Source organism: Capra hircus, chromosome 27 (assembly GCF_001704415.2).
Source record: "Capra hircus breed San Clemente chromosome 27, ASM170441v1, whole genome shotgun sequence".
NCBI classification, from domain to species: domain Eukaryota; kingdom Metazoa; phylum Chordata; class Mammalia; order Artiodactyla; family Bovidae; genus Capra; species Capra hircus.
The window spans coordinates 30,631,041-30,657,275 of record NC_030834.1 but is presented as its reverse complement, the minus strand read 5'-3'; the positions used below and the strand labels follow the sequence as shown (position 1 = coordinate 30,657,275).

Sequence of the window (26,235 nt, the reverse complement as noted above, 5' to 3'; positions counted from 1 at the left end):
TAATAGTTGTTCAATCTAGACGTGAATTTTAAATCTAGAAGGGAATTTGCTACCCTATTCTTTCTAGTTGTTAGATCATTCAAGCATACTAAATACTCATAATAAAAAGCAACTGGCCCAAGCCACAGCCACTTTCAGAAGCTAGGTACAATGCTTCTGCGCAAACCTCCTTATTGCTCCTCCAGAGGAATCCAGAGCACCTGTTCCATCAGCCCCCAACCCTCACGTATTGGAAGCAGGAGAGGCAAACAAATTCAAGGCGTTAGTTAGCCACCCATCTATCTTCCCTGGTGGCTCAGTGGCAAAGAATCTGCCTGTTAAGCAGGAGACGCAGGTTCGATCCCTGGGTCAGGAAGATCCCTGGGAGAAGGAAATGGCAACCCACTCCAGTATTCTTGCTTGGGAAATCCCATGGACAGAGGAGACTGGTGAGCTCCAGTCCATGGGGTTGCAAAGAGTCGGATACAACTGAGCAACAGACTTTCATTCACTTCCCCACCCCTTCACGTACTGGAAGCAGGAGATGGAAACAAATTTAAGACATTAACCGGTGCACCTAGGAATGCACTGGGTATGATGGAGTCTCCGTTTGAGAGCGATGTGACCATTGCTAACCCAGTGTTCTTGAGTCTAATTATCTTACAAAAACAGAGTCACCGATGTCCCTCCCCTTCAAGTAGCCATCCTTCATCCATTCATTCTCAGCACAATGTTACCTGGAGCCTCCAGGGTGTCAGGCCTGGCACCCAGCTTTCAGCGACGGTCAAGACAGCCCTGGTACATGGCCAGCCTGGAGTGCCTCCCTGTGAGCACCAGGAACGACAAAGCCCCGAGGGTGGCACAGCTTTTCTAAGACTCACATCAGCCTTCAGCAGAAGAGAACTGGGGATGACCTGAAACCACTCAGAATACACGTAGGGATTCTTGGGCTTATGAATGGGCAGGGAATAACAGTGGGGTCTGAGTGAAATATTTATGCAGACAGCCGAAAGCCAGCAAGCCTAAGTTAGCAGAAACCTATAAACAGATGCCCTGGGGAGGTGCGGGTACAGACAGGAAATGCCCCGAGGCCACCCAACATCTACAGTGACTATAGCCACAGGGCGTTTCCGTCGGCGTTGGGCCCTCAGGCAGCCCAGGAGCTGCGGGCACAGCATTGTCCTGGGAGGCACCATCTGCTGCAGCCACTGCCCCCTCTCTGTCCTTCAGCCTGGCCCACGCCCAGCCCAGCAGAGGACAAGGGGATGGAGGGAAGGCACTCAGGAGCCAAGAGCCAGGTGAGTAAGGCTCCACACAAAGGACTGCCTGAGGGGCACTAAGTGTTCAGCAGCACCAAGAAGAATCCATTCACTTTCTGGTCCTCTGTAGAGCCTAGTGGACTGCAAGGAGATCAAACCGGTCAGTCCTGAAGGAAATCAACCCTGCAAATTCATTGGAAGGACTGATGCTGAAGCTGAAGCTCCAATCCTTTGGCCACCTGATGCAAAGAGCCAACGCATTGGAAAAGACCCTGACGCTGGGAAAGACTGAAGGCAGGAGGAGAAGGGGATGACAGAGGATGAGATGGTTGGATGGCATCACCGACTCAGTGGACCTGAATTTGAACAAACTCCGGGAGATAGTGGAGGACAGAGGAGCCTGGTGTGCTGAGATCCATGGGTTCGAAAAGAGTCGGACACAACTTAGCGACTGAACAACAAAATCCAAAACACAAGGACACAGGGGTTTGAGGAAAAGGTATCTTGGTGGACAGCCCCAGTGAAGAAGTAGCTCTGAGAGGGGGTATAAGCTTCCTTGGGCTGTCGTAACAAATTGCCACCCACTGAATGGCTTAGCACCACAGAAACGAATCCTATTATTTTTCTGTGGAGGCCAGAAATCCAGAATCAAGACATCAGCAAAGGCTCTAAGGATGCCTCTTCCAGCTTCCAGTGGGTCCAGGTGCTCTTGGCTTACAGCTGCAGACTCTAGTCCCTGCCTCCTTCTCCACTTGGCCTTTCCCTCATGGGTGTGTCTCCTCATTTGTGTCTTTTTTTTTTAAGATTTTTTTGTTTTTATTTTTATGCAGACCATTATTTTAAAGTCTTCACTGAATCTGTTACAATATTGCTTCTGTTCTATGTTTTGGTTTCTTGGCTGCTAGGCATGTGAGCTCTTGGCTCCCTGACCAGGGATTGAACCTACACCCCAGCACTGGAAGGTGAGTTATCTTAACCACCTGACTGCCAGGGAAGTCCCTCTTCTGTGTCTTATAAGTACCCTTGTCGCTGGATCAGCCCACCAGGTAATCCAGGATGATCTCATCGACATCCTTACGTTAGTTACATCTGCCAAGATCCTTTCTCCAAATAAGGTCACAACCACGGGTTCTGGGGGTCAGGATGTGGACATATCTTTGAGGGGGGCTACTGTTCAACCTACTAGACAACACCACACTGCAGTGTATTAAGAGCCCACTTGCAGGAGACGTGGTGACGTTCGAAGCACGCCACTGGGCCAAGCTAGCCCAGACGGGTGGGTGGGTTTTGAAAAGGAAAAAGCAAAGGCAAACCACCGACTTCTCTTCAGAAATCGGGAACATCTGCTTTAACTTCACATCCTAAATCAATACAGGCAATATTACCAGTTCTTCAGAATACACTCCTCCTAAACCTAGGAGCCTTGATTTCCTTGTCTGCAAAACGACAAAAAAAAAATCTACCTGATGACTTGTCAAAACTTAACATTCAGAAAACTAAGATTATGGCATCTGGTTCCATCACTTCATGGCAAATGGATGGGGAAACAGTGGAAACAATGACTTTATTTTGGGGGGCTCCAAAATCACTGAAGATGGTGACTGCAGCCATGAAATTAAAAGATGCTTGCTCTTGGGAAGAAAAGTTATGACCAACCTACACAGCTTATTAAAAAGCAGAGACATTACTTTGCCAACAAAGGTCTGTCTAGTCAAGGCTATGGTTTTTCCAGTAGTCATGTGTGGATGTGAGAGTTGGACTATAAAGAAAACTGAGCGCCGAAGAACTAATGCTTTTGAACTGTGGTGCAGGAGAAGACACTTGAGAGTCCCTTGGACTGCAAGGAGATCCAACCAGTCCATCCTAAAGGAGATCAGTCCTGGGTGTTCATTGGAAGGACTGATGCTGAAGCTGGAACTCCAATACTTTGGCCACCTGATGCAAAGAACTGACTCATCTGAAAAGACAGTGATGCTGGGAAAGATTGAAGGCGAGAGGAGAAGGGGATGACAGAGGATGAGATGGTTGGATGGCATCATCGACTAGATGAACATGAGTTTGAGTAAACTCTGGGAGTTGGTGATGGACAGGGAGGCCTGGCGTGCTGCAGTCCATGGGGTCACAAAGAGTCAGACACGACTGAGCGACTGAACTGAACTGATGACTTGTTTCCTTGGAAGAGGCTAATTACAAAGCCCCTCTGGGATACAAACCTAAAATACTACAGACACAGCAAGGCTGGAAAAATATATTGTTTGCCCTAAGACCTTAGAATATAGGACAAGTCATTTGAAATAAACATATGCTTTACTTAAAATATTTCTGTTTACTTCTATGCCATCTTGTTTCAGAAGGGACTCATTTAAATAGATAACATTCAAATATAATACACCACTACATTTAAAATAAATGAAAAAATAGGTAAATGAGGAGGAAGAAAAAAAGAAGTAAGATTGAGAGATATCTGAGAAGATAAATATGAAGTAAGGAACAATATTAATACAAAAATCAGGCTGAACAATATCTTGTACACTTGTTAGGAGCGGCCACAATCTGGGCTGTCAGCTCTTGGCACGTGATGCAAAGGTAAAGCCTGACCTGCTAAATTATTCATCGTGTCCTTAAGATTAAAAACACAGGGGGAGGCAGAAGAGGAAAAAGACACTTGCTCAGAAGAACTGTAATACTCCTAGTAGTGAGAGAGAAATCTCTCTTGGGCTGTCTTAAAGAAAGTATGATGTACTCATTGCTTTTCTAGATTATAGCTGAGTATTTCCAGGCGTTCTTTATTTTTACATCCAATGGCTTCCTGATTCATCCCCTAAGAGTCAGGATCAACTAAACTGAGAGTTTTGAGGTTGATAAAAGTAAGAAAGTATTTATGTACATATGTGGGAGGGGGTTGTAAAGGACAGAATACTGCTTTTTTCGGACAGGTAGGCACACAAACAAGAGTTTGATAATAAAAGTAAAATTTTTTTTTAAGACAAAAACAAAAGTTTTCTTTATGTAGAGAATACTGAACAGAAAATCAACATGTTCCTTTCCCAATAGAAAGCCCTCGAGTTTCCATGTCCTCCAACCCTAGAAAACCAGGAGAAGCAAGAAAGAATATTCAGAGATGGAGAAGGGTAAGAAGCACTGAGTAGAAATACAGCCAGACGCTTCCCACAACAGTCATCCATGAGACCAGAGCCTTAACTGGGGGTCGAGGCTACAGTCTGAAGTGATGATAAATCTTCTTTTTATGATTCTTTGATATTTTCATAATCACTTTTGCTTGGTTAGTTTCTGTAATAAATAAGCATACTATCTGGAACACAAAGAACAATTTTACTTGCAGCACTCCACACGCAGCTGCTTTTAGTAGGAATCGCTCTCTCACAGACACACACACACACACTCACATACACACACACACACGCACACACTTACCTTGCTAAGCCACTTCAGCCCTGGTATCATATTTGAGTTGATCTGTTCTTCCAGCCACGGGCGCATACGCATCCTTTCCACCGGCATGGTGTCTTTCTGCAGAAAAGCAAATACATCGTCAGGCATTTTTGCTGCTCACTGTCATGTCCGCAGGCGAAGTCTGACACCATGCCTGACTGACTGTACACTCTTCTTTCTCAAAATCGCACAGCTATGTGTACCCAGAGGCCGGGGGTCTATGAGAGCGTATTAGGGGCTTTGCCCTGGAGCATCCTGCCCCGCTCATTCCCGAGGGGCTGTCTCCGTGGGGTGATGGTGAGTGAGGGCCACGCCTGCTCTCAGCTAAGAGGGTCCCATGATGCAGAAACGCAGCCAGTCAGAGGACTCGGATGCCTAACGCTGGGTTTTGCACATGCGTGCTCAGTCGCGGCCAACTTTTTGGGACCCTTTGGACTGCACCCCGCGAGGATCCTCTGTCCATGGGATTATCCAGGTAAGAATACTGCAGTGGGTTGCCATTCCCTTCTCCAGGGGATCTTCCTAACCAGGGATCCAACTTGCATCTCCTGTGTTTCTGGCATCGGCAGGCAGATTCTCTACCACTGTACCACCTGGGAAACCCTAAGGCTGGGTCTTACCCCCTCCCAACCCATGTTTGTTTACGGCAGATACCTTCAGTGTATCAGGTACCCAGAGGACCAGTGTTTTACAAGTACCCTTTGACATCATCTTCTAAAGAGCCAAGGGTGGACACAGTAGCCATTCCTTTGGGATATCTGAGTTACTGACAAGCTTCAAAATCCCAACACAGGCACGTTTGGGCAAGCTCTTAAGATATCAGTTCATTTGGTTTCAAGTTCTTTCATCAATTAGCCATCCCCTCCTGATGTAGTCTGTCTCCCCACAGAGCACACCAGCCTCCTCCTCCGGCTTCAGCGTCACTTTTATGTGAAAGCATCTCTTATTCAGAGTGCACCCTCAAGGGTCTTTCTCCACTGCCACGAGTCCCCTCTGACCTGGGGTCACCTTTCCTCCACCGGCCCACAAAACACCTCTCCCTCCTCCTTCCAGATGCATTTCTACAGTCTATCCCTTGCCCACCTAAATATATCCAGAGCGGGATCACTCACTCATCTTCAGCCTATTTACACACAAGTTTGCATTCGACGCAAAAGCAGAGACAATGGCAACCAAGTCTCCAATTCCACAGGACTTCATGGACAGTGGGACACGACGCTATTTTCAACTCTTGGCTGCCTCTTGGCTGCCTTATCTATCCTTGGCTGCCTCATCTATCCTTGGCTCATTTTCTCCTCCAGAAATGAGCTCTGGATATTCTGTTCCGATGACTTCGGGCTGGGATGATCACAGTCTCAGTAACACTCTCTTCCAGCTCACAGAGAACTTCCTGTCTCCTCTGTGCCCAGCCCGCAGCTTGCACCAGAGGGCAAACATCACTATGAGCCACCTGGAGCTGCACTCTCTGCCCGTAAAGCCTATTCTGACTCTAGAATTAAGCCTAGCCCTTGCCTTTCCCTTGAACCTTTTCCCTACTTCTGACCCACTCGCCGTCACAGACACCGCCTCCTCCTTGCTCCTCTTCCCCGGCCTCGCCAATCCCGAGCCATTCTCCAAGACCTAGTCTCTGCCCTCCTCCCCACAAGGCCTCTCAGACATGCCAGCTGCAGGAATCCCTCCTCCTCCACGTCCCACAATGCCCACGATCTTGTACTGCTCATCGGAAAATCAAACATTGCTATAGGGCAGCTATTCTAAGGTAGTGTTTATTCTTACTAACTCTTACCTTTTTAAACGGAAACTTCTCAGCTGTGCCCACCCTCTCCTCTTTCCAAAGAGTAAATTCACTGAGAGCAGGAACTCCAGCTCTGATAGGTCTTTGGATAATCCTACAAAACCTAAATGCAGCCGTCCCTCCCAAGAGAGGTGCAACACAAGGACCAGCTCTGAAGGTCAGCCAAGATGGGGTCACCACTGCTGGCTGGCCCTGTCTACTCATCTGGTGACTTCAGGAGTGAGAGGAACCGCAGGGACACCACGAAAGGACATGGAACAGCCACAGGAGCCCCACGTGGCTGCTCTGAGTGGGTTTCAAGCTGTTCCAATCGCTCACTCCTTCATCCATGGATTCACAGGTCATGTATCAAGAGTGATGCTCCAGGAACAGGAAGGAAGGAGATGGTCCCTGCCATCTAGGGACCCCCGGTCTAGCAGGAGACAGGGGACAAGACAATTCCTACAGCCCAGGGCACCTCTGGTGTACAGAATGATAAGGTTAGAGTTCTGGAAGCATGGGGGAAAGCTGTCCACATTAGATCCACTGGGTGACCAAGCACGGTGAGGGCTCTGCCCAGCTGACCCTGCAGATCCTCCTTCTTAAAAAGATCTCGAGACACAGAGAGGGGGCAGGTAGGTCTGGGCAGTAGAGGGGGCAAGGAGGCGTGGATACGAGGTGACAAACTCTTCTGAGGGGACAAGATGATAAGCAGAACCGCTGTGGCCCAGGAACCTCTGCAGCCCTACCTTAGCTCAGCAACACGGAAACACGCCCCTGCTTTCCATCTGTAATTTATAACATGTTCCTCCCCTATTTTTTTTTTTTTTAACAAACAACCCATTTAGGAAAAAATGGTTACCTGAAATAAGGCAAAAAACTTTCTATCTTTAAACCCTGTGTGGGGAAATACAATCAATCTTCATTATTTGAGGATTTCATATTTGCAAATGTACCTACTCACTAAGTATATTTCTATCATCCAGATTGATCCTTGGGGTGTTCCCTGGCCCTTCACAGACATGCCCAGAGACGTGGAAATCCTGAGTCAGCCAGTGCACATGCTCCCAACTAAGGTCAAAACGGTAACATCCTGCCTTCTTATTTCAGCTCTCACACTATAAATACGTGTCCTTTTCACAGTCTATCCAGTGCAACATTTTTCACATTTTCCTGCCTTTTTGTCGGTGATTTTGCCATTTAAAATGGCCCCCAGAGTGGGCTGTCTGAAACACTGTCAACCATCTCTAAGTGCAAGAAGGCTGTGACGTGACTTTTAGAGAAAATACGTGTGTGAGATAAACTTCCTTCAGGCATGAGTTACCGCTTGTTGTCTACAAGATGTAATAAATATGGAGTCTTTAAAACAGAAGCACGTAAAACAAGATTACATATCAATGGGTTGATGAAAGTATGATCAGAGGCTCACAGGAACCTAATGTCTTTGGAGAAGAGGGAAATGCAGACACAGACACATAGAGAGAGGGGGCTCCCCAGGCGGCTCTGTGGAACAATCTGCCGCAATGCAGAAGGCACGGAAGATGTGGGTTCGATCCCTGGGTCAGGAAGATTCCCCTGGAGGGGGAAATGGCAACCCACTCCAGTATTCTTGCCTGGAGAATCCCACGGACAGAGGAGCCTGGCAGGCTACACAGCCCATAGGGACACGCATAGAGTCAGACACAACTGAGTGACTGAGCATACACACACACACACACACACACACAGAAGCCCACGTGCAGGCACAGTCACGGGGCAGACAGCCATGTGAGGACAGAGGCAGAGACTGGAGTGATGCAGCCGCAACCCAAGGACTGCGTGCAACCACCAGAAGCTGGAAGAGGCCAGGAACGACCCTCCCCTGGAGGTTTAAGAGGGAGAACAGCCCTACAAACACTTTAACTTGGGGCTTCCAACTTTCAGAACTGTAAGAGAACAGATTTCTGTTGAAGTCACAGTTTGTAGTACTTTGTTATGGCCACCCTAGGAAACTTAATGCAGAAGATGCTCTGAGTCCGGTGACAGGCCTCCTACTCCGTCTACAGTTAAAGGAAGATGGGACAGCGGACAGCGCAAAGACCCCGGCGGCAGGACCAGCTGCAGAAGGCAGTCAGCAACAGGGGGATGTCAGAGACAGGCTGACCCCACAGGCCTACAAAACCACACTTAGGACTTTGGTCATCTTCCCAAGAGTGAAGAGAAAAACTAGAGATTTATACCAACCAAGGATATTATCAGTGTTGTGAACAGTAACGATAAGAGCTGATTATAAAACCTAGACCAGGCCTCCACCAACATTAACGCACACACAAATCTCGATTCAGGAGGTCTAGGTGAGCCCTGGGATTCTCAGTTTCTAACAAGCTCCTAGGTCATTGGACCACACTCTAAAGAGCAAGCCTCCAGACTCACTTGGTTCTTCTGTGAAGAGTCTGGTTCTTCTTGCTACAAAGTCTGGTCGTCCCGGCAGACAGCCCGCCTCCACTAGTCTCTGTACAACGTGTTCTGTGGTGTCATCTACCTATTGACCACGTCCATTTACATATGTCTTTCTAACAAGGATGCAGCTCAGCCAAACTTCAATGTTTACCGCTCACCCAGCCAAACTGTATGGAAATCCCACATATAGAAACTGTTCTAAATCTTTAGTCAGGACTGTCATAAATTATAAGCAGATTTTTAGGAAAAGCAAATACAGCAAATATCTGATCAGAGCAGGGAAAACTATTATCAAGTGTTTCACTTATTTCAGGTTCCATGGTGTTGTGTTTTTTTCTCTTTTTAAAATAGCTAGGACATCCCCGATGATTTACAATGAAAGCTAACCCTTTTACACGGAAGCACTTCCTCTTTCTTACCCGATTTTAGAGGCTGGCTCCCCCTACCACACACTAAACAGCTAATGAATTACCAGTGGTCTTGCCACATGATCGAGAATAAAAAGGTTGCCATTTGACATAGATTTCTCAAGACTATCAGAGGCTGAGTTCGCGTCTGTGAAAGGAAGGGAAGGTGGAACTCAACATTGATCTAGCACAGGTCTACGAGGCACATGCTTTCCAGCTTCCATCAGTGAAATTCAAGGAGCTAGCTGGGTCTTCCTTCTCTGATGCGCGTTTCCCTTGGGCAGAAACACTCAGGCCACAGGAAACCGGAACAGAGTTGAAAAAGTCAGGGAAGTCAAAGAGGTGCTATTTTTGCCAAGAGGACCAAAATTCATCAGCAACTTGGACCTTTGTGTTCCAGTTCTGACTTTGTTGACTACTGTGTGTCCCTGGGTTAGTCACTCAATCTCTCCAGTGGACAATTTAATCATCTCAAAAAAGGAGGGGTTTCACACAGATAATTTCCAAGGTTATCTGTGACTCTAGGAATCCTTTTGTAACATAAAGGCTCATAATCTGACTTATCTTCTTTTGTAAGCTTCATTTCCTGTACACAGTGCATTAAAAGTGAAAAACTTAAATTTTATGCTTCTATAAACCTAAACATGGGCTTCCCTGGTGGCTTAGACGGTAAAGAATCTGCCTGCAATACAGGAGACCCAGGTTTGATCCCTGGGTCTGGACGATCCCCTGGTGAAGGGAATGGCTACCCATTCCAGTGTTCTCACCTGGAGAATTCTATGGACAGAGGAGCCTGACGGGCTACAGTCCACGGGGTGGCAAAAGAGACGGACACAACTGAGTGATCACACTTTCAAACCGAAAATATGAAGCATCTATCCTCAAGCTTGACTTTGAAAAATCAGCGATCCTAACATCTTTGAGATTTGGGGTTGGGATCATCTTTGAAACCACGGCACTGATTATAAATCAGTTCAGTGCACGGCAAGTATTTAGAATATTATAGGCACCAGTGCTGCTCCATGAAGGCCTAAGAGCTGTCCACTGTGTTTCAAGGGACAAACTCACATCCCCCATGAGGCTGACAATGCCAACTCTGGTCCTGATTTAACCGAGATCTTGAATTTTAACCTAAATAACTGCGGTTTGGCTCTTAGAATAGCAGGCCACTTACTAAGCACTTACTACATGCTAGCCATGAAAACCAGGGGTTTTTGGGAGCTTCTCACTTCTCTTCAACGCCAGAAGGTAGGGACTTTATTACCCATATTTCAGATGAGGGGACAGGTTGGGGAACTGCCCGGGAGCCCAGACTTTCATTCAGGTCTGTCTGCAATGCCCAGGCTCAGAAACCCTAACATCTGCCTTCCTCTTGCTGCAGAAAACGTTCAGATGGTCTTTTAACTGTTCTACTTAGAGACTTTCCCAACCCCTCTCTGATTTGCATACCACTGACACGTTAATCATCCTAAAACACCACGTAAATCATGTTAATGTTCAGTATCAGAGACTTCTAATGTCCTTGCTGGATTTAGAGAATAAAACTCTGGGCTGAGAGAGGGGGGTTGCTTCTGGTAATGGCATGGTAGGTCATTCAGATCTAACTCCCCTAGTGAATAACTAGGAAACCTGAACAAAGCGTGTTTTTTAAAATTTGGTTAGAAACATCAGAGAACTAAGGAGGTGGTGAAGAATTAGGAGGGCGAGGTCTGGGGGAATGAAGGAACGCAGGAAGGTAAGCCTGATATTTAGGGCTGCTCTTCTCCAAGCCTAGGAGCAACTGCTGAACCCAGAGAGGAAGCTGCAGGGCTTCGAAGCTGAGCAGGGCTGTGGACACTTCCAGTGACCAGGGGCATAAGAACTGAAGTCAGGAGCCAGCTAGGAAAAGGGAGTCCTGGGAAGTCCCCACTCCCAAACACGAAAGTCATGTGAAGGTGTAAAACAAAACGGAAATAGACTAGCCTCAAACACCAAAGCCCGGCTTTTTGATCAGTCTCAATCCTTGATCAAACTGAAATGATCTGGAACTACCAGAAGTCACCTTAGAACATATCAAGATTTATATTCTATTCTGTTTTTCAGATACAACGGCCAGCATTCAATCAATATAGCTAGGAATCCGAGGATGAAAGACAACAAAATAGAAAACCAAGGAACGTAGTAAACAATAGAAACAGACCAACAGGGACACATACACGGATTCTACACAGAACTAATGAAGACACAGACACCAATGTTTCCAGACATAGCCTTTAAACAACCATGCTTAACACATTCGAGGAAATAAAAGACAAGATGGAAAATCTTTTCAGAGAACTGAAAACTGTAAAACTGGAAATTCTACACTAAAGGATAACTACTGATAATTTCAAAGTAAGAATTCAATGGATGAGTTTACCAACAGATTAGACATCCCTGGGGGAAAAATGTGAGCCACAAGACACAACAGACGAGAATGAAGCACTGAGGCAAAGAGTGGGATATGTATAATAAAGGATCAAAAATCCATAACACTGATAGATTGTACTTTAGACCTAAAAAGTCCTGGTGGTTTAGTAGCTAAGTTGTGTCTGACTCTTTTGTGACCCCATGGACTATATGTAGCCCACCAGGTTTCTCTGTCCATGGGATTCTGTCCATGGGATTCTCCAGGCAAGAATACTGGAGTGGGCTGCCATTTCCTTCTCCAGAGGATCTTCCCAACCCAGGAATCAAACCCGGGTCCCCTTCATTGCAGGTAGATGATTTACCGACTGAGCTACGAGGGAAGCCCAAAAGGTCTAGATATTGGTAGTTGGAAGTTCTACAAAGATAAGAGAGAAGAATGAGGTAGAAGCAATATTTCAAGAGACAGTGATCAATTACCATCTAACCACAAATTTATACTCAACTGCTGCTGCTGCTAAGTCGCTTCAGTCGTGTGCAACTCTGTGCGACCCCATAGATGGCAGCCCCCCAGCCTCTGCCGTCCCTGGGATTCTCTTATACTCACTACAGATCCCAAACTGACTACCATAAATAAAGCCACACCTAGACACAGTGTAGTACCTTTGATGAAAACCAAAAATATAGAGACAAATCTTAAAATCAGCAGAAGAAAAACAGGTTCTTAAAGGAAAAAAAAAAGGCTCATGACCTTCAAAAAACACAAAACCCAGAAGCCTTATAGTGACTACTCAACAGAAACCATGGAACACAGAGGATGATGGAAAAGATGCCTTGAAAGAACCTGAAGTAGGACTTCCCTGGCGGTCCAGTGGCTGGGACTCTGCATTTCCACTGCTTGGGGCGCGGGTTCAAGTCCCCGGCTGGGGAATTAGGATCCCCGCATGCTGTGTGTCAAGACCAAAACAATTAAGTTAAAATAAATTTTAAAAAGCACCCAAAGAAAATAACTGCTCTTTTAAAATGTTAAATACAGTGAAAATTTCCTTCAGGAATGAAGAGGAAATAAAGGCATCTTCACTTAGAAGCAAACCTAGAGATCTTCTATCAGCAGCCCCGCCAAACGTCAGCTCCCAGTTACAGCATCACAGATGGTGTGCCACAGCGTGGTAAGAGGGCAGGCAAAAGCCTGGGAGCGAAGTTGCCGATAAGCACAAGGCTTAACTTGGAGGCTGTGTCACAGAAGCCAGTCACAGTGGTGCCCAGCCCCATGGCTTCTGCAGCTGCATTTGTTTTAAATATGCCCGTGCAGGCTTCTTCTTGTCCTCACATAGCCACGTGCCAGCCCCCTTATCAACCGACATAAATGTCACCCTCCCGACAAAAGCCAACTCGAGTCCGATTTCACCCATTAACCCTCTCTCACAGTTCTAACCACTGGACCCTCTCCCCCTATGGATGTATTGTCGGCAATAGCCATTCATCCATACCACCAAATATTTATTCAACACACATTATTACGAGGAACTGTGTGCTGTGCTGAGGAGAATTCAAAGACATGTAAGACATGATCACTACCCTCAAGGAATTAGTAAATTAACTGGGGGCATGAGACATAAATTACATAAAGCTAACTAATACTATAATTATCATAATAAAAGACTTCAATAGAGATCAGAAGGCAGTAGGTGATTAAATGCCAACTAGGTGAACTCATTCATAAATCATTATTAGATGGGTTCCTAAGCGAAAGCTTTATGGTACAGGAAGAGTTTACAGGGTAGGGCGGGATCACTTACATAGACAGAAGACTGCAAGCCAAGTCAGGCAAGGTAAGCGCTGGTGTTTATGGCCAAAGCAGAACTAAAGAAGGCCTCTTTGCTGATGTGGACAGAGCAACTGATTCACGTATCAACATGGGGCAGCTTCATAAGAGTCAGCCAGCGTTGAGAAGCACAGACTGGATAGTTCACGTATTAATATATTCATCGCAAACCCTCACAATCGCCTTTGTCAGTTAAGTATTACTATCCCCATTTTAGAGATGAGGGAAAGCCTAGCTTGCAAAGGTACATTTAAATAAAAAAAGTGTCCAAGTCACCCAAGCCCCCAGATTTGAATCTGGGAACCAAGATTTGAATCCAGGTCTTGCTGGAGGATCTCAAATGCCCCTCTAGACACTGGGCTTGTTTGCAGGGTTACTGAAAAGTCCTGAATGGCCACATTTCATCATGAATCAAGCACTGTTCCACACATGAAGGCAAGGAAGCCAGTGGCCAGAGCTACTGCTCTGTTGAGGATGGTGGCTATGAGGAACAGGAAAACACACAAGTGGTGATACACTCGTGGGAATATAATATAGCAATTTTTAGCGGTGATTTCTCCTGGATAGATAGTAGTCCTTCCCAAAACGTAAGTTCCTCTTACATGACATCCTATGCTCCTCATATTGACTTTTATGTACCTTTTTGAAAAAAAAATAAAATAAAAGAATTTCAGGTCAAAATTATGTGTACTTAGAGGAAGCTGGAATTGAAAATTAAAAATCACCATCACCATGACTGTTATCATCATCATCTTTATCCCCATCACACTGGTTCAAGCCCTTACTAAGAATGAGATACCAATGCTAATAACACACAGCTAATACCTCTGCCACATAACACTGAGCAGAGTTTCATGCATTCATTATACAGTAGGTCCTTGCTGGTTATCTATTTTAAATACAGCAGTGTATACCTGTCCATCCCAAACTCCCTAACTATCCCTTCCCCCAACCCCCCCCCACTCCCCAGCAACAATAAGTTCATTTTCTAAGTCTGTGAGTCAAGAATCAGTTATTTTTTATTATCCTAGGATAATACTTAGGATCATTAGCCAATGGCCTTTCAGATTTCATATGTTAGTAAACAAGTGAGTCATGGGAAAACAGGGAGGCCAATGGTGAATAGATTTCCTCATCAATGGAACACAACTGCATATGAAATTAAGTCTAAATACCTCTAAGTACCACAGAGCCAGTTTCCCATACTGAGAATTATCCAAACTACCGTTTTGCATATTCACCACTGCACACCCACAAATTTCTTATTAGGCATGTTTTCTATACCCTTTGAGAAGACACTATCAGAGCTCCTTTACAAAAATCTCCTTGTTTCTGACCACAAACTACCCTGGCACCTGAAACAGGGCGATTTAGCCTCTGAATCACAACCATAAGCTGACAAAGAAACTGACTTACGGCCCCCACACATGCGCTCAAAAGACACCAAAATATCTCTGGTTTTCAGTACTGCAGGTGAGCCAACGGTCATTCTACAAAACAGTTCTCAATGTAGCCAAAAGAGAACAGAAGGTCTCCACCCGGGAGGAAGCCTTGAACATCCATGCCACATGGCACGTCTGTGCAGATGTGCGCTCCCCAACGAGAGGGTCCACGTCCCCCTGCCACACTCCGCATCCCTGCTCCGTCTCCCAAGAATGTCCACTCTCGGGACCCACTGTTTCCTAGACACAGCTCCCAACCACCTTACTACAGACAGGTCTCACTGCCTCCCTCTTCTTGTTTACTCACATGGCAAAAATTCAGGACTGGGCTGAATAGTTGCTGTTTAGTCGCTAAGTTCGTGTCACACTCTTTTGAGACTCCATGGACTACAGCCTACCAGGCTCCTCTGTCCCTGAGATTCTCCAGGCAAGAATGCTGGAGTGGGCTGCCGTTTCTTCCTCCAGGGCAACTTCCTGACCCAGGGAGTGAACTCACGTCTCCTGCTTGGCAGGCAGATTCTTTACCACTGAGCCTCCTGGGAAGCCCCTGGCCGAATGGTACCCAGCCATAATAATGATAATACCATTATAGATTGATGGTTTATCACTTCACCAGAGCTTTCAAACAGCCTTTGTCTTGTTGTTCCTTCTCCATCAGTGTTTCTCATTCTCCACGGGAGCACTTTCAGATTTTCCTACCCTCACTTCCACACTCATTGATCCCAGCAAATGATTTTGCCTCCCACCCCAGAGAGAAAAACAGAGGGCACCACTCTCCTTTCTGAATGTCTGACTCCCTTCCCTCTTCAGACTACTCTGTGACCTCCTTTCGTCCTTCTTCAGACCAAGCAGGTGGTAATGTCACTCTGCAACAGGGAATGTGGACGGTTTAAGAGGAGAAATACTTAGTATGATCATCTCTGGGTCCATCCGTGATGCTGCCAGTGGCCTAGAGATGACCATTCTAGGCGAAGTAAGTCAGACAGAGACAAATGACGTATGAGAGCACTAATGTGTGGGATCTACAACGAAATGATACAAATGAACTTATTTACAAAACAGAAATAGACAGACAGATGTAGAAAACAGTTACCAAAGGGGAAAAGGTCAGTTGAGGGGGTGGGGATAGTAGGAGTTTGGGCTTAACAGATACACATTACTGTATATAAAGTAAACAAGGATTTCCTATATAGCACAGGGAACTATATTCAATATCTTGTAATAAGCTATAATAGAAAAGACTTAATATGTACGTATCTGTGTATACATAAATATATCTATATATGTACAACTGAATCACTGTGCAGTACACCTGAAAGGAACACAATATTGTAAACCAGCTATACTTCTTCTTGAGAGAGAGAGAAGAAAAATACTGAGGTTGGTTTCACGTCTGTTGAATTTAGGATATCTTTGGGATATCCGAAGTGACGCCAGAGCCCAGGAGAAAAGTCATGCCTGGTAATAGTTAGGCACCCCTTTACAGATTGTTCAAATGCCATCTCCACAAAGCCCACACTGGCGAATTCAAAACTGCCCCTAAATCCATAATATACACTGCCTCTATCATGTATCCTATGCTGTCTTACAGTCACGGATGCATTTTGCCTTACTCCACCGAGACAAACTTCTGTTAACATTGCTACACGTGTTAACATGTGGTACCAATGTCCTGGGGTTTCCCTAGTGGCTCAGAAGTAAAGAATTCTCCTGCAATGCAGGAGACATCCCTGGGTCAGAAGGATCCCCTGGAGTAGGAAATGGCAACCCACTCTAGTATTCTTGCCTGGGAAATCCTATGGACAGGAGAGCCTGACCGGCTATACTCCATGGGGTCACAAAGAGTCACTAAGGGACAAAAACAAACAGTATCCAAACAGTCTAACAAGGTAACCACTGGTCATGAGTGGTTACTGAACACCTGGGATGTGCCTGGGTGAAGGGAGAACCATTTGTTCCCAAAGAGAGACACATAGTTTCAAGGCCAGCTCTAGTCTTTCCAAGTCACTGTGAGTGGTCCCATGCCAGGAAAAAAACAAAGTGTCTGCAAGAGACACCCCTGTGGGTTTCCTGCTAAGGCAGGTTATCCACCTGACACTGAGACACTGTTACTCTCAGGTCGGTCTGAAAAGGCCTGACTCACCCTCCCCGCAAGCTGAATCATCTTTGGGGAGGCAACCCTGCTGGTAAGCGGTGAGCTTCTGTGAGTCATCCTTACCTCCGCCTAGACCTGCAAGCTCTGTATCCCTGGCCACATGGCAGCAATCCCAACACTAGCTAACTAGGGTTAAGTGTTTGGCAGGTTCTAAGCTGGTCAGGGGCATTATTTCACTTGATTCACAGCAACCTTAGAAGGCAGTTGCTACTAAAATGCCCATTTGATAGATGAAGCAACTGAGGCACGTAAGGTCAAGCAACTTGTCCATGCTCACAGAAGGTGGGAGAGCTCTGATTTAAACAGAAGGGCACAGTGGGGGAAGGAGAGGGTGGGATGAACTGAGAGAGTAGCGTTGCCATATATTAAGCACCATGTGCAAAGCCAGCAAGCTAGTAGGAAGCTGCTTATATAGCACAGGGAACTCAGCTGGTGCTCTATGTTGACCTAGCGGCCTGAGATGGGGGGCTGCGGGGTGAGAGGGAGACTGGTGAGAGGGAGGAAGGATATATGTACATATCTAACGGATTCATGCTGTTTTTACAGCAGAAACTAACACGACATTGTAAAGCAATTACACTCCAATGAAAAAGTAAATTGAAAAATTAAAAATAAATAAAGGAACAGAAGGAGTCTTGGGCCCTCACTTAGCTTGTGGACTATGAGGCCAAACTGGGAACCACATAAAGAGGCATTGAGATCCCAGTGCCTCCCAGTTCGACCCAGTGCCCGCCCAGGGAGCTCTGGTCAGGCTGCACTCGTTGGACCTGAAGAGTCGAAAGCATCGCAGCCTCATTACCCAGCTCCACCCCCTTCAATTCACACTTCCTGCCCCTTTTAGTACCTTCCTGGCTGGTGCAAATCAGCAACAGGGACTGCATATCCTGTCCAGCCCGGCTTTATTTTTATAATTTGTAAGGAAAACAGCATTTCCCCACTCCCATACTCCAAAATAAAAATATTTTTCCACTCTCCACCCCTTTACACCTCCATCCCTTCTTTAAGAAGCAACAGGAAATAATCTTTTTTTTTTTCAAACTTGAATCACTGGGTGTATTTTCCAGTGGTTTCATTTTAGTAAAGCAGGGTCACCTGGCCTGAGCATGGGCCACCTGGGACCTGGAGGGGTCTGATGAAAGCAGGAAGGGACGGAAGCATGCCCTGCCCTGCCGGTTACTGATTAACCCAGGGAACTATTTCCGGAACACAGACAAACCCCATGGAAGCCACTGCTCCACCATCTCAGAGTTGGTTTCTTAGGAACACTTTTGTAAGGTACTGAAAACCACGGAAATGCTAGGCATTGTGGGTATTTGTCAATTTCCACAGCCGTCAGCGTGCATGAAGAGTAATCGCTTGCCCACGAGGCCTTCTGCTTCCCCTTCACTTCTAGTTTCAGAACCTCTAAAGAGTGCCAACACCCCAGCCCACAAACTCCACTCCAAACAGCTTCAGTCTCTCAGTGCCCTGAGTGTCCTCCACACTCTACATACCAGCTCACTTCTGTCTGGGAATTCTGGGGCCGGTTTTAAATCTACCCTTCCAAAAAAGCCTCCCCTGACCAATGCAGATTCGACTATTACCACAAGGCTCATTTTGTTCTCGTTGATATGACAGCTCCTGATAAATATCGGATACTAAAGATAAGCAGTCTTGTCTGACTCAGCTAACACATTTGACTGGGAACATCTGAATAAGTGACTATGATCTCTGCCGGGCCTAGCACTGTCCTTACTTATCAAGGATGGAGGCCAAGATGAGGTCTGGCTGCCACTGGGACCCTGGAGCAGCAGGACAATCCCTGGGCAAGGTGGAGACCAGGGCTGGCCCCGGGGGCTTCTGCGTCCACCACAACTGGGCCGGGCATTGAGGCTTCTTGGGAAAATGAAGGGCTCAATCAGGGAAAGCTGAAGATGAGCTTGAGCCATCTTGGAAGCCAGAAAGGAAGGAAATGATCAAAGAGCGCTGGGAGCACATTGAAAAAATATAGTAGCCAACCTGAAGGGGCTCCACTGGCCAAATCTGAGACAACTGGAGCACTGAGATAATGATAAAATTGTGTTACGGCCCACTGAATGAAACAGGGATCTACAAAAAATAGGGAGAAGAGAAAGCTTTTCTGCAAAGTACAGTGCCAACTAACAACCAGGGAAAGATGATGGAACGAGATTGCTGTTTGGCAGCAATCCAAGTAGTAATTACTCAGCCAAGACACAAGTGAAAACCAGTGGGTGAAAGGTTGATGAGAAAAGGACACTTCTACAGTCTCAAAGTGCCTCGCACAAAACATTCTGTATTACAAAGGGGAAAAAGTAACTTTACAGTGGAGAAGGCTGACAGATAATCCCCTTACTCAAATGATCGAATGCATATCACTAAGAAAGGAACAAATCAAAGACATATGCCACCGGAGAAGAGGCAAAAAGAACAGAGCGTCACGTCCGAGATATTCTTGCAGAAAATGCATCTTCTGAATTTAATCGTGAGGAAACCGCCAACAAACTCACACTGACAGCTGCTGTGTAAGATAACTGGCTTGTAATCATCAAAAATCTCAAGTTCATGGATGCTTAGGAAAGATGGCAAAAGCACGACACCTGAACCTGGATAGGATTTTTCCTTTTTTGCTACAAGGGACATTATTGAGACAACTAGCAAATCTGAATGGGATCTGTGGGTTAGAAAGTTCTCGTGCCCATTTCCCGAATCGGATGGTCACGTGGAGAGGTCATCCTTGTTTGCAGGATAGATACATTCAAAGATTCAGGAGTGATGGGACTTCAGGTTGGCAAGTTTCTCTCCAGAGGTTGGGAAAATAGGAAAATTCTTTGTAGGTATTTTTGCAACTTTTAAGTCTGAAATTAGCTGCAAAGAAAAAGACTTGGCAAAAAAGAAGACAGCCAAACAGGCCAGTGATTTACTGTCCAGAGTGGGAAGCAACAGCATTTCTGCAAATATAACAAACTCTAGCCAATTCCCCCTGAGGTGCTTAAACTAAACTGCTGGTAGTTTTTTCTTAATCCACGGGTACCATGACTGTATGAAGTATGTGCATCAATCACTTACGTCCACCCATAAGGGGCTGCACAATCAAGCGACAACGATCTGAACAGGGAACCCTGAAGCTTCATTTTCCAGGGAAGACAGTACACGAGTCATTTTAAGTATAGGGTATGTGGGAAATGAACAGATGACCCCAAAAGCCAGCCTGCATATTTGAGAAGGCTCTCAGACTTCAGCATCCAAGAGTTATCCCGAGTCAAACATCTGAATTCATATTTAATTGAACTCATTCTTGATTGAAGTTATTTAGATCTGGGGCTTCCCTGGTGACTCAGACAGTAAAGAATTTGCTTGCAGTGAAAGAGACCAGGGTTTGATCCCTGGGTCTGGAAGATTCCCTGCAGAAGGAAAGGGCAACCCACTCCAGCATTCTTGCCTGGAGAATCCCATGGACAGAAGAGTACGGCAGGCTACAGTCCATGGGGTCGTAAAGAGTCAGACAGGACTGAGCGACTAAACAGATGCTAGATTTAGATTTTAGAACATGAGGCTGGTTTCCAGGTAACACTGCTTCACCTTGTAGGTGAAGTCAGCAGCAGAAGAAAGACGTCAGAAGGCCAGGTCCCTGAGCGCCCCCAGAGATGGCGGGTTTTGATGTCTTCAGAGGACCCCACACCGCAGGATTCTCTGGGGGGCATTTCGGGCCAGTCCCACTTGTCAGCAGAGGCCCCAGAGCGGGCATTCCCGGCCAGCATAGTTTCATCTTCTTTCATGACAAGAGTTCCTGATCCCAACAGCCAATTTCCTGGACTTGGCTCAAGAAAAGCCCACCATGAGTAAGGGGTTTTTTTTTTTTTTGCTTTTTGTGTCTTATTTACAACTTTTCCTCAACGTGGAGAAAACGGAAGCCTGAAAAGCCTTCAGCTCTACTTGCTCTCACTTAGCTGATTGTTTCAGTAACTGCTCTGGCCTGCAAGTAACAAGCACAGCACACAGTTACTGTTTCCCCAGGAGAATAACTACAACACTGTAAGAACAGAAAGTGAAACCAGGGAGTCAAGAACAATTCCTGCCTTCAGCGGAGCCCGCACCAATCAAGTCCATTCTGACGGCTCTCCCGCACCTCTCAACCCCAGTCTGTTATCTGCCCGGCAACCAGAAGACTCTCGTAAAAGCATAAACGTGATCTCCTTTAAAATTCACTGTTGTCACCGGCTCTGGCTCCGGCTTCCCCTCCCGATGCTGGCCTACTCCCTGACCCTGACCCTCGGGTCAGCAGGGCAACCCACGACCTCTGTACTTGCCATCCTCAAAGGCAACCCGCTGACTCACATGGCTCACGTCTTAGCTTCACAAGCACATCCTGGGCAAGACTTCCTAGTCTCCCTAGGCCAGGCCAGACTCCAAACCTATCCGCCTCCCTAGTCAAGAATCTCCATGAGGTTCAAGAGCAAATGGCAAAGATTGATGCCGAGTTAATAAACTAGGACCTGACTGTGGATGTCAGACAAGACAGACAGTGAGAGGGGGAACAGAGAGGGGAAACAGCCTAGTAAAAGAAGGCTGATACACAAGCAATTACAGTGAAGAAAATAGTGATCTGCCTTAAAAAAAAAAAAGGGGAAGGTATATATAAATGCAATGATTAATTTGTCTGAGAAAGCACTGGGGTACCTATTTTTACATTTAAAAAACTATTTCTTACAAGCACTGCTTTCTATTATTTTAGGGTTTCAAGATATAATCTGGAATCATATTTATTTCAAAGTGGTATATATGGAAATTCACAAGAAACTTACTGAGGCCCATCACCACTGCCTCCTCCATTACCCAGAATACACAGATGGTCAATATAGTGACCATATTATTTGTGGTCCAAAATGGAACACTTCTGAGTATGAATGGGGCGTTACTAATAATTATACCTTACCTCTAAACAGATGTAAAGAGAGACTATACCTGGAGGGAAAAAAAAGCAGGATGAGGGGGTCTTCAGGTCATAGGAGATTAACTGCTCTTTTATTCAAAATCCTTGGACCGTATATGTTTTAGAATTTAGCAGCTTTGGGATTGTAGAGAGATGATATGGTGCATATAACATATAGAACATAACACCCCCAGCAATCTCTAGAGCAGATCCACTTAATCTAATACAGCAATATTTCTGCAGTAAAACAGGAACATTCACACTGACTGGGATTAGTAAAAGCTATAAATAGCTTCATGCCAGTTCGGGGCAGGCTATACAGACAAATGAGTCATGATAAAAAACTTCCAGTTTTCAGAGCTTTTTGGATTGCAAAGAAGGGATTTGGGGTCTGTAATTAATCTCAAGTTATTTCAACCCTTGCAATATATTATTGTTCCCATGTTATACAAGGCAATCAGCATCTTCTTCCTTAAACTGTACTTACATTATAAACTAATCAGGCACACACCATGCTTGAGTTAATAACAGCACATTTTCAGTCCTGAAATGGAAAACTTTAATACAGATTGTTTTTGCATATTACAAAGTGAGGGAATGCTTTTGCTGAATATTTTAAGATTTGACATCTTAGATAGCCATTTAAAAATTATTATTGCCTTTATATTAGTTCCACCAAGCAATAGGTAAACATTTTACTTTACCAATGTCATACATAAAATATTTATTTACAGTATAAGGTGAAAATGTCAGTCGCTCAGTCATGTTGATACTTTGTGACTCCACGGACTGTAACCCACCAGGCTCCTCTGTCCACGGGATTTCCCAGGTAAGAGTACCGGAGTGGTTAACCATTCCCTGCTCCAGGGGATCTTCCTAATCCAGGGATCAAACCCTCCTGCATCGCAGGCAGATTCTTCTGAGCCACCAGAAAAGTGGTGGCTTTTCTGAAGCCCAAGAAAAGCTTTAAATAAGATTCAAAATTTCTTTAAAATTTCTTCCCTAAGGTTGCCTTACAGTGATATTTGTAATGCCATCTTTCCTTCTCCTACATTACAAATATCCGATTTCAAAAATTAAAGTTATGACAGGATCCTTCCAGGAGTATCAAGTTAACTCACATTTATTTGTTGCTGTTTATCACAGTATATGCAGCATAAGAACTGCATCATCCATTGAGGAAGCACACGAGTCATTCTCTACTTAATATAAGCCCTACTGCTCTGCAGAAACCACTGCGTGAAAGAAAAAGACTCAAAGTGGCACAAATGCAAATTCACTCAAGGAACTGTCCGGAAACTTTACCCCCTTACACTTAAAATAATTTTGAATGAAAGGGCAGGTGTATCCTTGCCACGTGAGACGTCTAATGTACCTCTGAACTGTTTCAGTTCTATGGGACTTGGGTAAAGATTCAGTTCAGACATCCTTGCACACACACTTCCTCTAGGCAGTGTGAAGAAAGAAAACACAGCAAGGCTGATGATGGCCAAGGTCAAGGAGCCCCAGAGACCTTCCTACCAAAAAGGCCAATGCACGAATGCCACCAATTACATTTACATGCACTGAATTGAACTGTTTATAAATCAGTCAGCTCAGTTGCTCAGTTGTGTCCGACTCTTTGCAGCCCCATGGACTGCAAATACACGCATTGAAAAATCTAACTTGTGACTCCTCTGGTGGGCCAGTGCTTGGGACTTCCCCTTCCAATGCAGGGGCATGAGCTCAATCCCTGATGGGGAGGGTGGGGCTAAGATCCCACATGCCTCATAGCCAAAAGAACCAACACAAAAAACAGGAGCAACATTGTAACAAATTCAATAAAGACTTTAAAAATGGTCCAAAAAATATATATACATATATATCTTTAAAAAAAAGAAAACACGCAAACTTGCCTCCCAAAAAAATGCTCTCCTGATTCCTCAGCAGGTAAAGATGGTGGTAGAACAATGGGGGCAATAGCTACGATGTGCACCTAGTATTAAACTCTACGCTGTTTACACATTACCTCCCTCAACTCTCACAATAACCCTGTTAGGTAGGTAACACTATTATCACTGTTCCCTTTTCAGAGAAGGAAGCTGTGGCTTCAGTTCAGTTCAGTCGCTCAGTCGTGTCCGACTCTTTGCGACCCCATGAATGGCAGCATGCCAGGCCTCCCTGTCCATCACCAACTCCTGAAGTTCACTCAGACTCGCGTCCATCGAGTCAGTGATGCCATCCACCCATCTCATCCTCTGTCGTCCCCCTTCTCCTCCTGCCCCCGATCCCTCCCAGCATCAGAATCTTTTCCAATGAGTCAACTCTTCACACAAGGTGGCCAAAGTATTAGAGTTTCAGCTTTAACATCATTCCTTCCAAAGAAATCCCAGGGCTGATCTCCTTTAGGATGGACTGCTTGGATCTCCTTGCAGTCCAAGGGACTCTCAGGAGTCTTCTCCAACTCCACAGTTCAAAAGCATCAATTCTTCGGTGTTCAGCTTTCTTCACAGTCCAACTCTCACATCCATACATGACCACTGGAAAAACCATAGCCTTGACTAGACGGACCTTTGTTGGCAAAGTAATGTCTCTGCCTTTGAATATGCTATCTAGGTTGGTTATAACTTTCCTTCCAAGAAGTAAGCGTCTTTTAATTTCGTGGCTGCAATCACCATCTGCAGTGATTTTAGAGCCTCAAAAAATAAAGTCTGGCTTAGTCCCTGGGAAAGCTGATCCTCCATCCCTGAGCTCCACTACCATGAGATTCCAGCATCCGAGATGGGCTTTAGACTTGAATGGACAGGATTCGTCTACACGTGCCCTCAAACATATATGCTAAAAAATGGGTACGTTTCCCGAGCTTTTCATGGACACCATACTAGTTCTGACAATTGCTTCTTCATGTCAGGAACATTTCAGGAACACAAGCATTTAAGTCCCGCAGGCCTACAGACCCAGAAAGAAAACAGAGCCAAGTCGTGGTAGCATTTCCTTACTTTGTTTTGTTGGGTCTCCTCTTCTGAGGGAGGAGCAACTAAGAATACAAATCGCCCACAAACAAGGATGGAACAGGAAGACAGTGAGCTGTCTGGGGCTTTTCCTAAAAGAGGAACAAATCTTTAGACCTTATATGACCCCAGGGCTGCACTGGTGAAAATAATTCGAGTGTATGTGTGTGTATGACTGGTCTCACCAGGTATGGTAGCCAAGGGTTTAAAAGCTGAAGTCCCCAAACAAAACTGCAAAACCTTCATATCTCTGTTTGACAATGTCCCCTAGGAGATGCTAGCAACCACCAGAGGCCACCCCAAACAGGCATCCCTGATGGGCAGGGCGTGGGTCCTCCCAACACCTCCACGAGGAACAAGACAGCAGGAAGAAGGGTGCATAGGGGTAAGATTTTAACACTGTCTCCTGTCTGTTTTTGCCTACAGCCAGCCGAACATGGAGCAAGGAACAGCTGAGGAAAGGGGATGCATCTCCAAAGACCTTTCTTGGAGAACACTTTCCGAAGGGTAAGAATTTCCAATAGTGTTGGAAAGAATGTAAAGACCAAAGGCTTTGCCTCAGGAAAACCGTTTTGCAACTCTCTTATCTGATGCAGCAAGAATGATGTTCCCTGGAGCACAAGTTACGTGCTCCCTGGAGGTTCAAGAGGAAGGGGACATCCGTGTACCTATGGCTAGTTCATGTTGCTATGTGGCAGAAACCAACACAATATTGTAAAGCAATTATCCTCCAATTAAAAAAAAATAAACTTATATTTTTAAAAAACTTAGGGCAAAAAAGAAGAGCTCCCATCACACCCAGGGACTCGTAGAAGGAAGGAGTGTATCATCAGAGCATCCCTTGGCTAATTTCCTCACAAGAGCTGCCACAGGAGTAACAGAGCAGAAAAGGCCACGAGGTGAACTCAAGCCTGGTCTGAAAGCCCATCTCTACTGCTTATTAGCTGTGTGACCTTGGGCAGGTTATCAACCCTATCTGTTCCCACAGGGCTTTGCAAGGATCAGAAAAGGAACCCTGTAAAACACTTAGAATTGTGCTTTACATCTCAAATGTGCTATAGGTTGGAATACAAACAGATACAAATTTTCCAGACAGCTTGACCATGGTATCAGACATTTTAAAGGATATCCTTTGACCCAGCCATGACCCAGTCAAGTGTTTTCAAGGTGATTTAACCATGTGTGAAACATGTTTTC

At 45.5% G+C, this 26,235-nt stretch overlaps 1 protein-coding gene across 2 annotated transcripts in view; it reads right to left on the bottom strand.

Annotated features, from left to right (window-relative positions):
• IRF2 (interferon regulatory factor 2) overlaps positions 1-26,235 on the bottom strand; it is an 83,688-nt gene that overhangs the window by 37,749 nt on the left and 19,704 nt on the right. For both annotated transcript variants that reach the window (XM_005698710.3, XM_005698711.3), the window contains exon 2: positions 4,674-4,769. In XM_005698710.3, coding sequence (XP_005698767.1) covers positions 4,674-4,760 — 87 coding nt within the window. In that variant the 5' untranslated portion in view covers positions 4,761-4,769. The remainder of the gene's footprint in view (positions 1-4,673; positions 4,770-26,235) is intronic.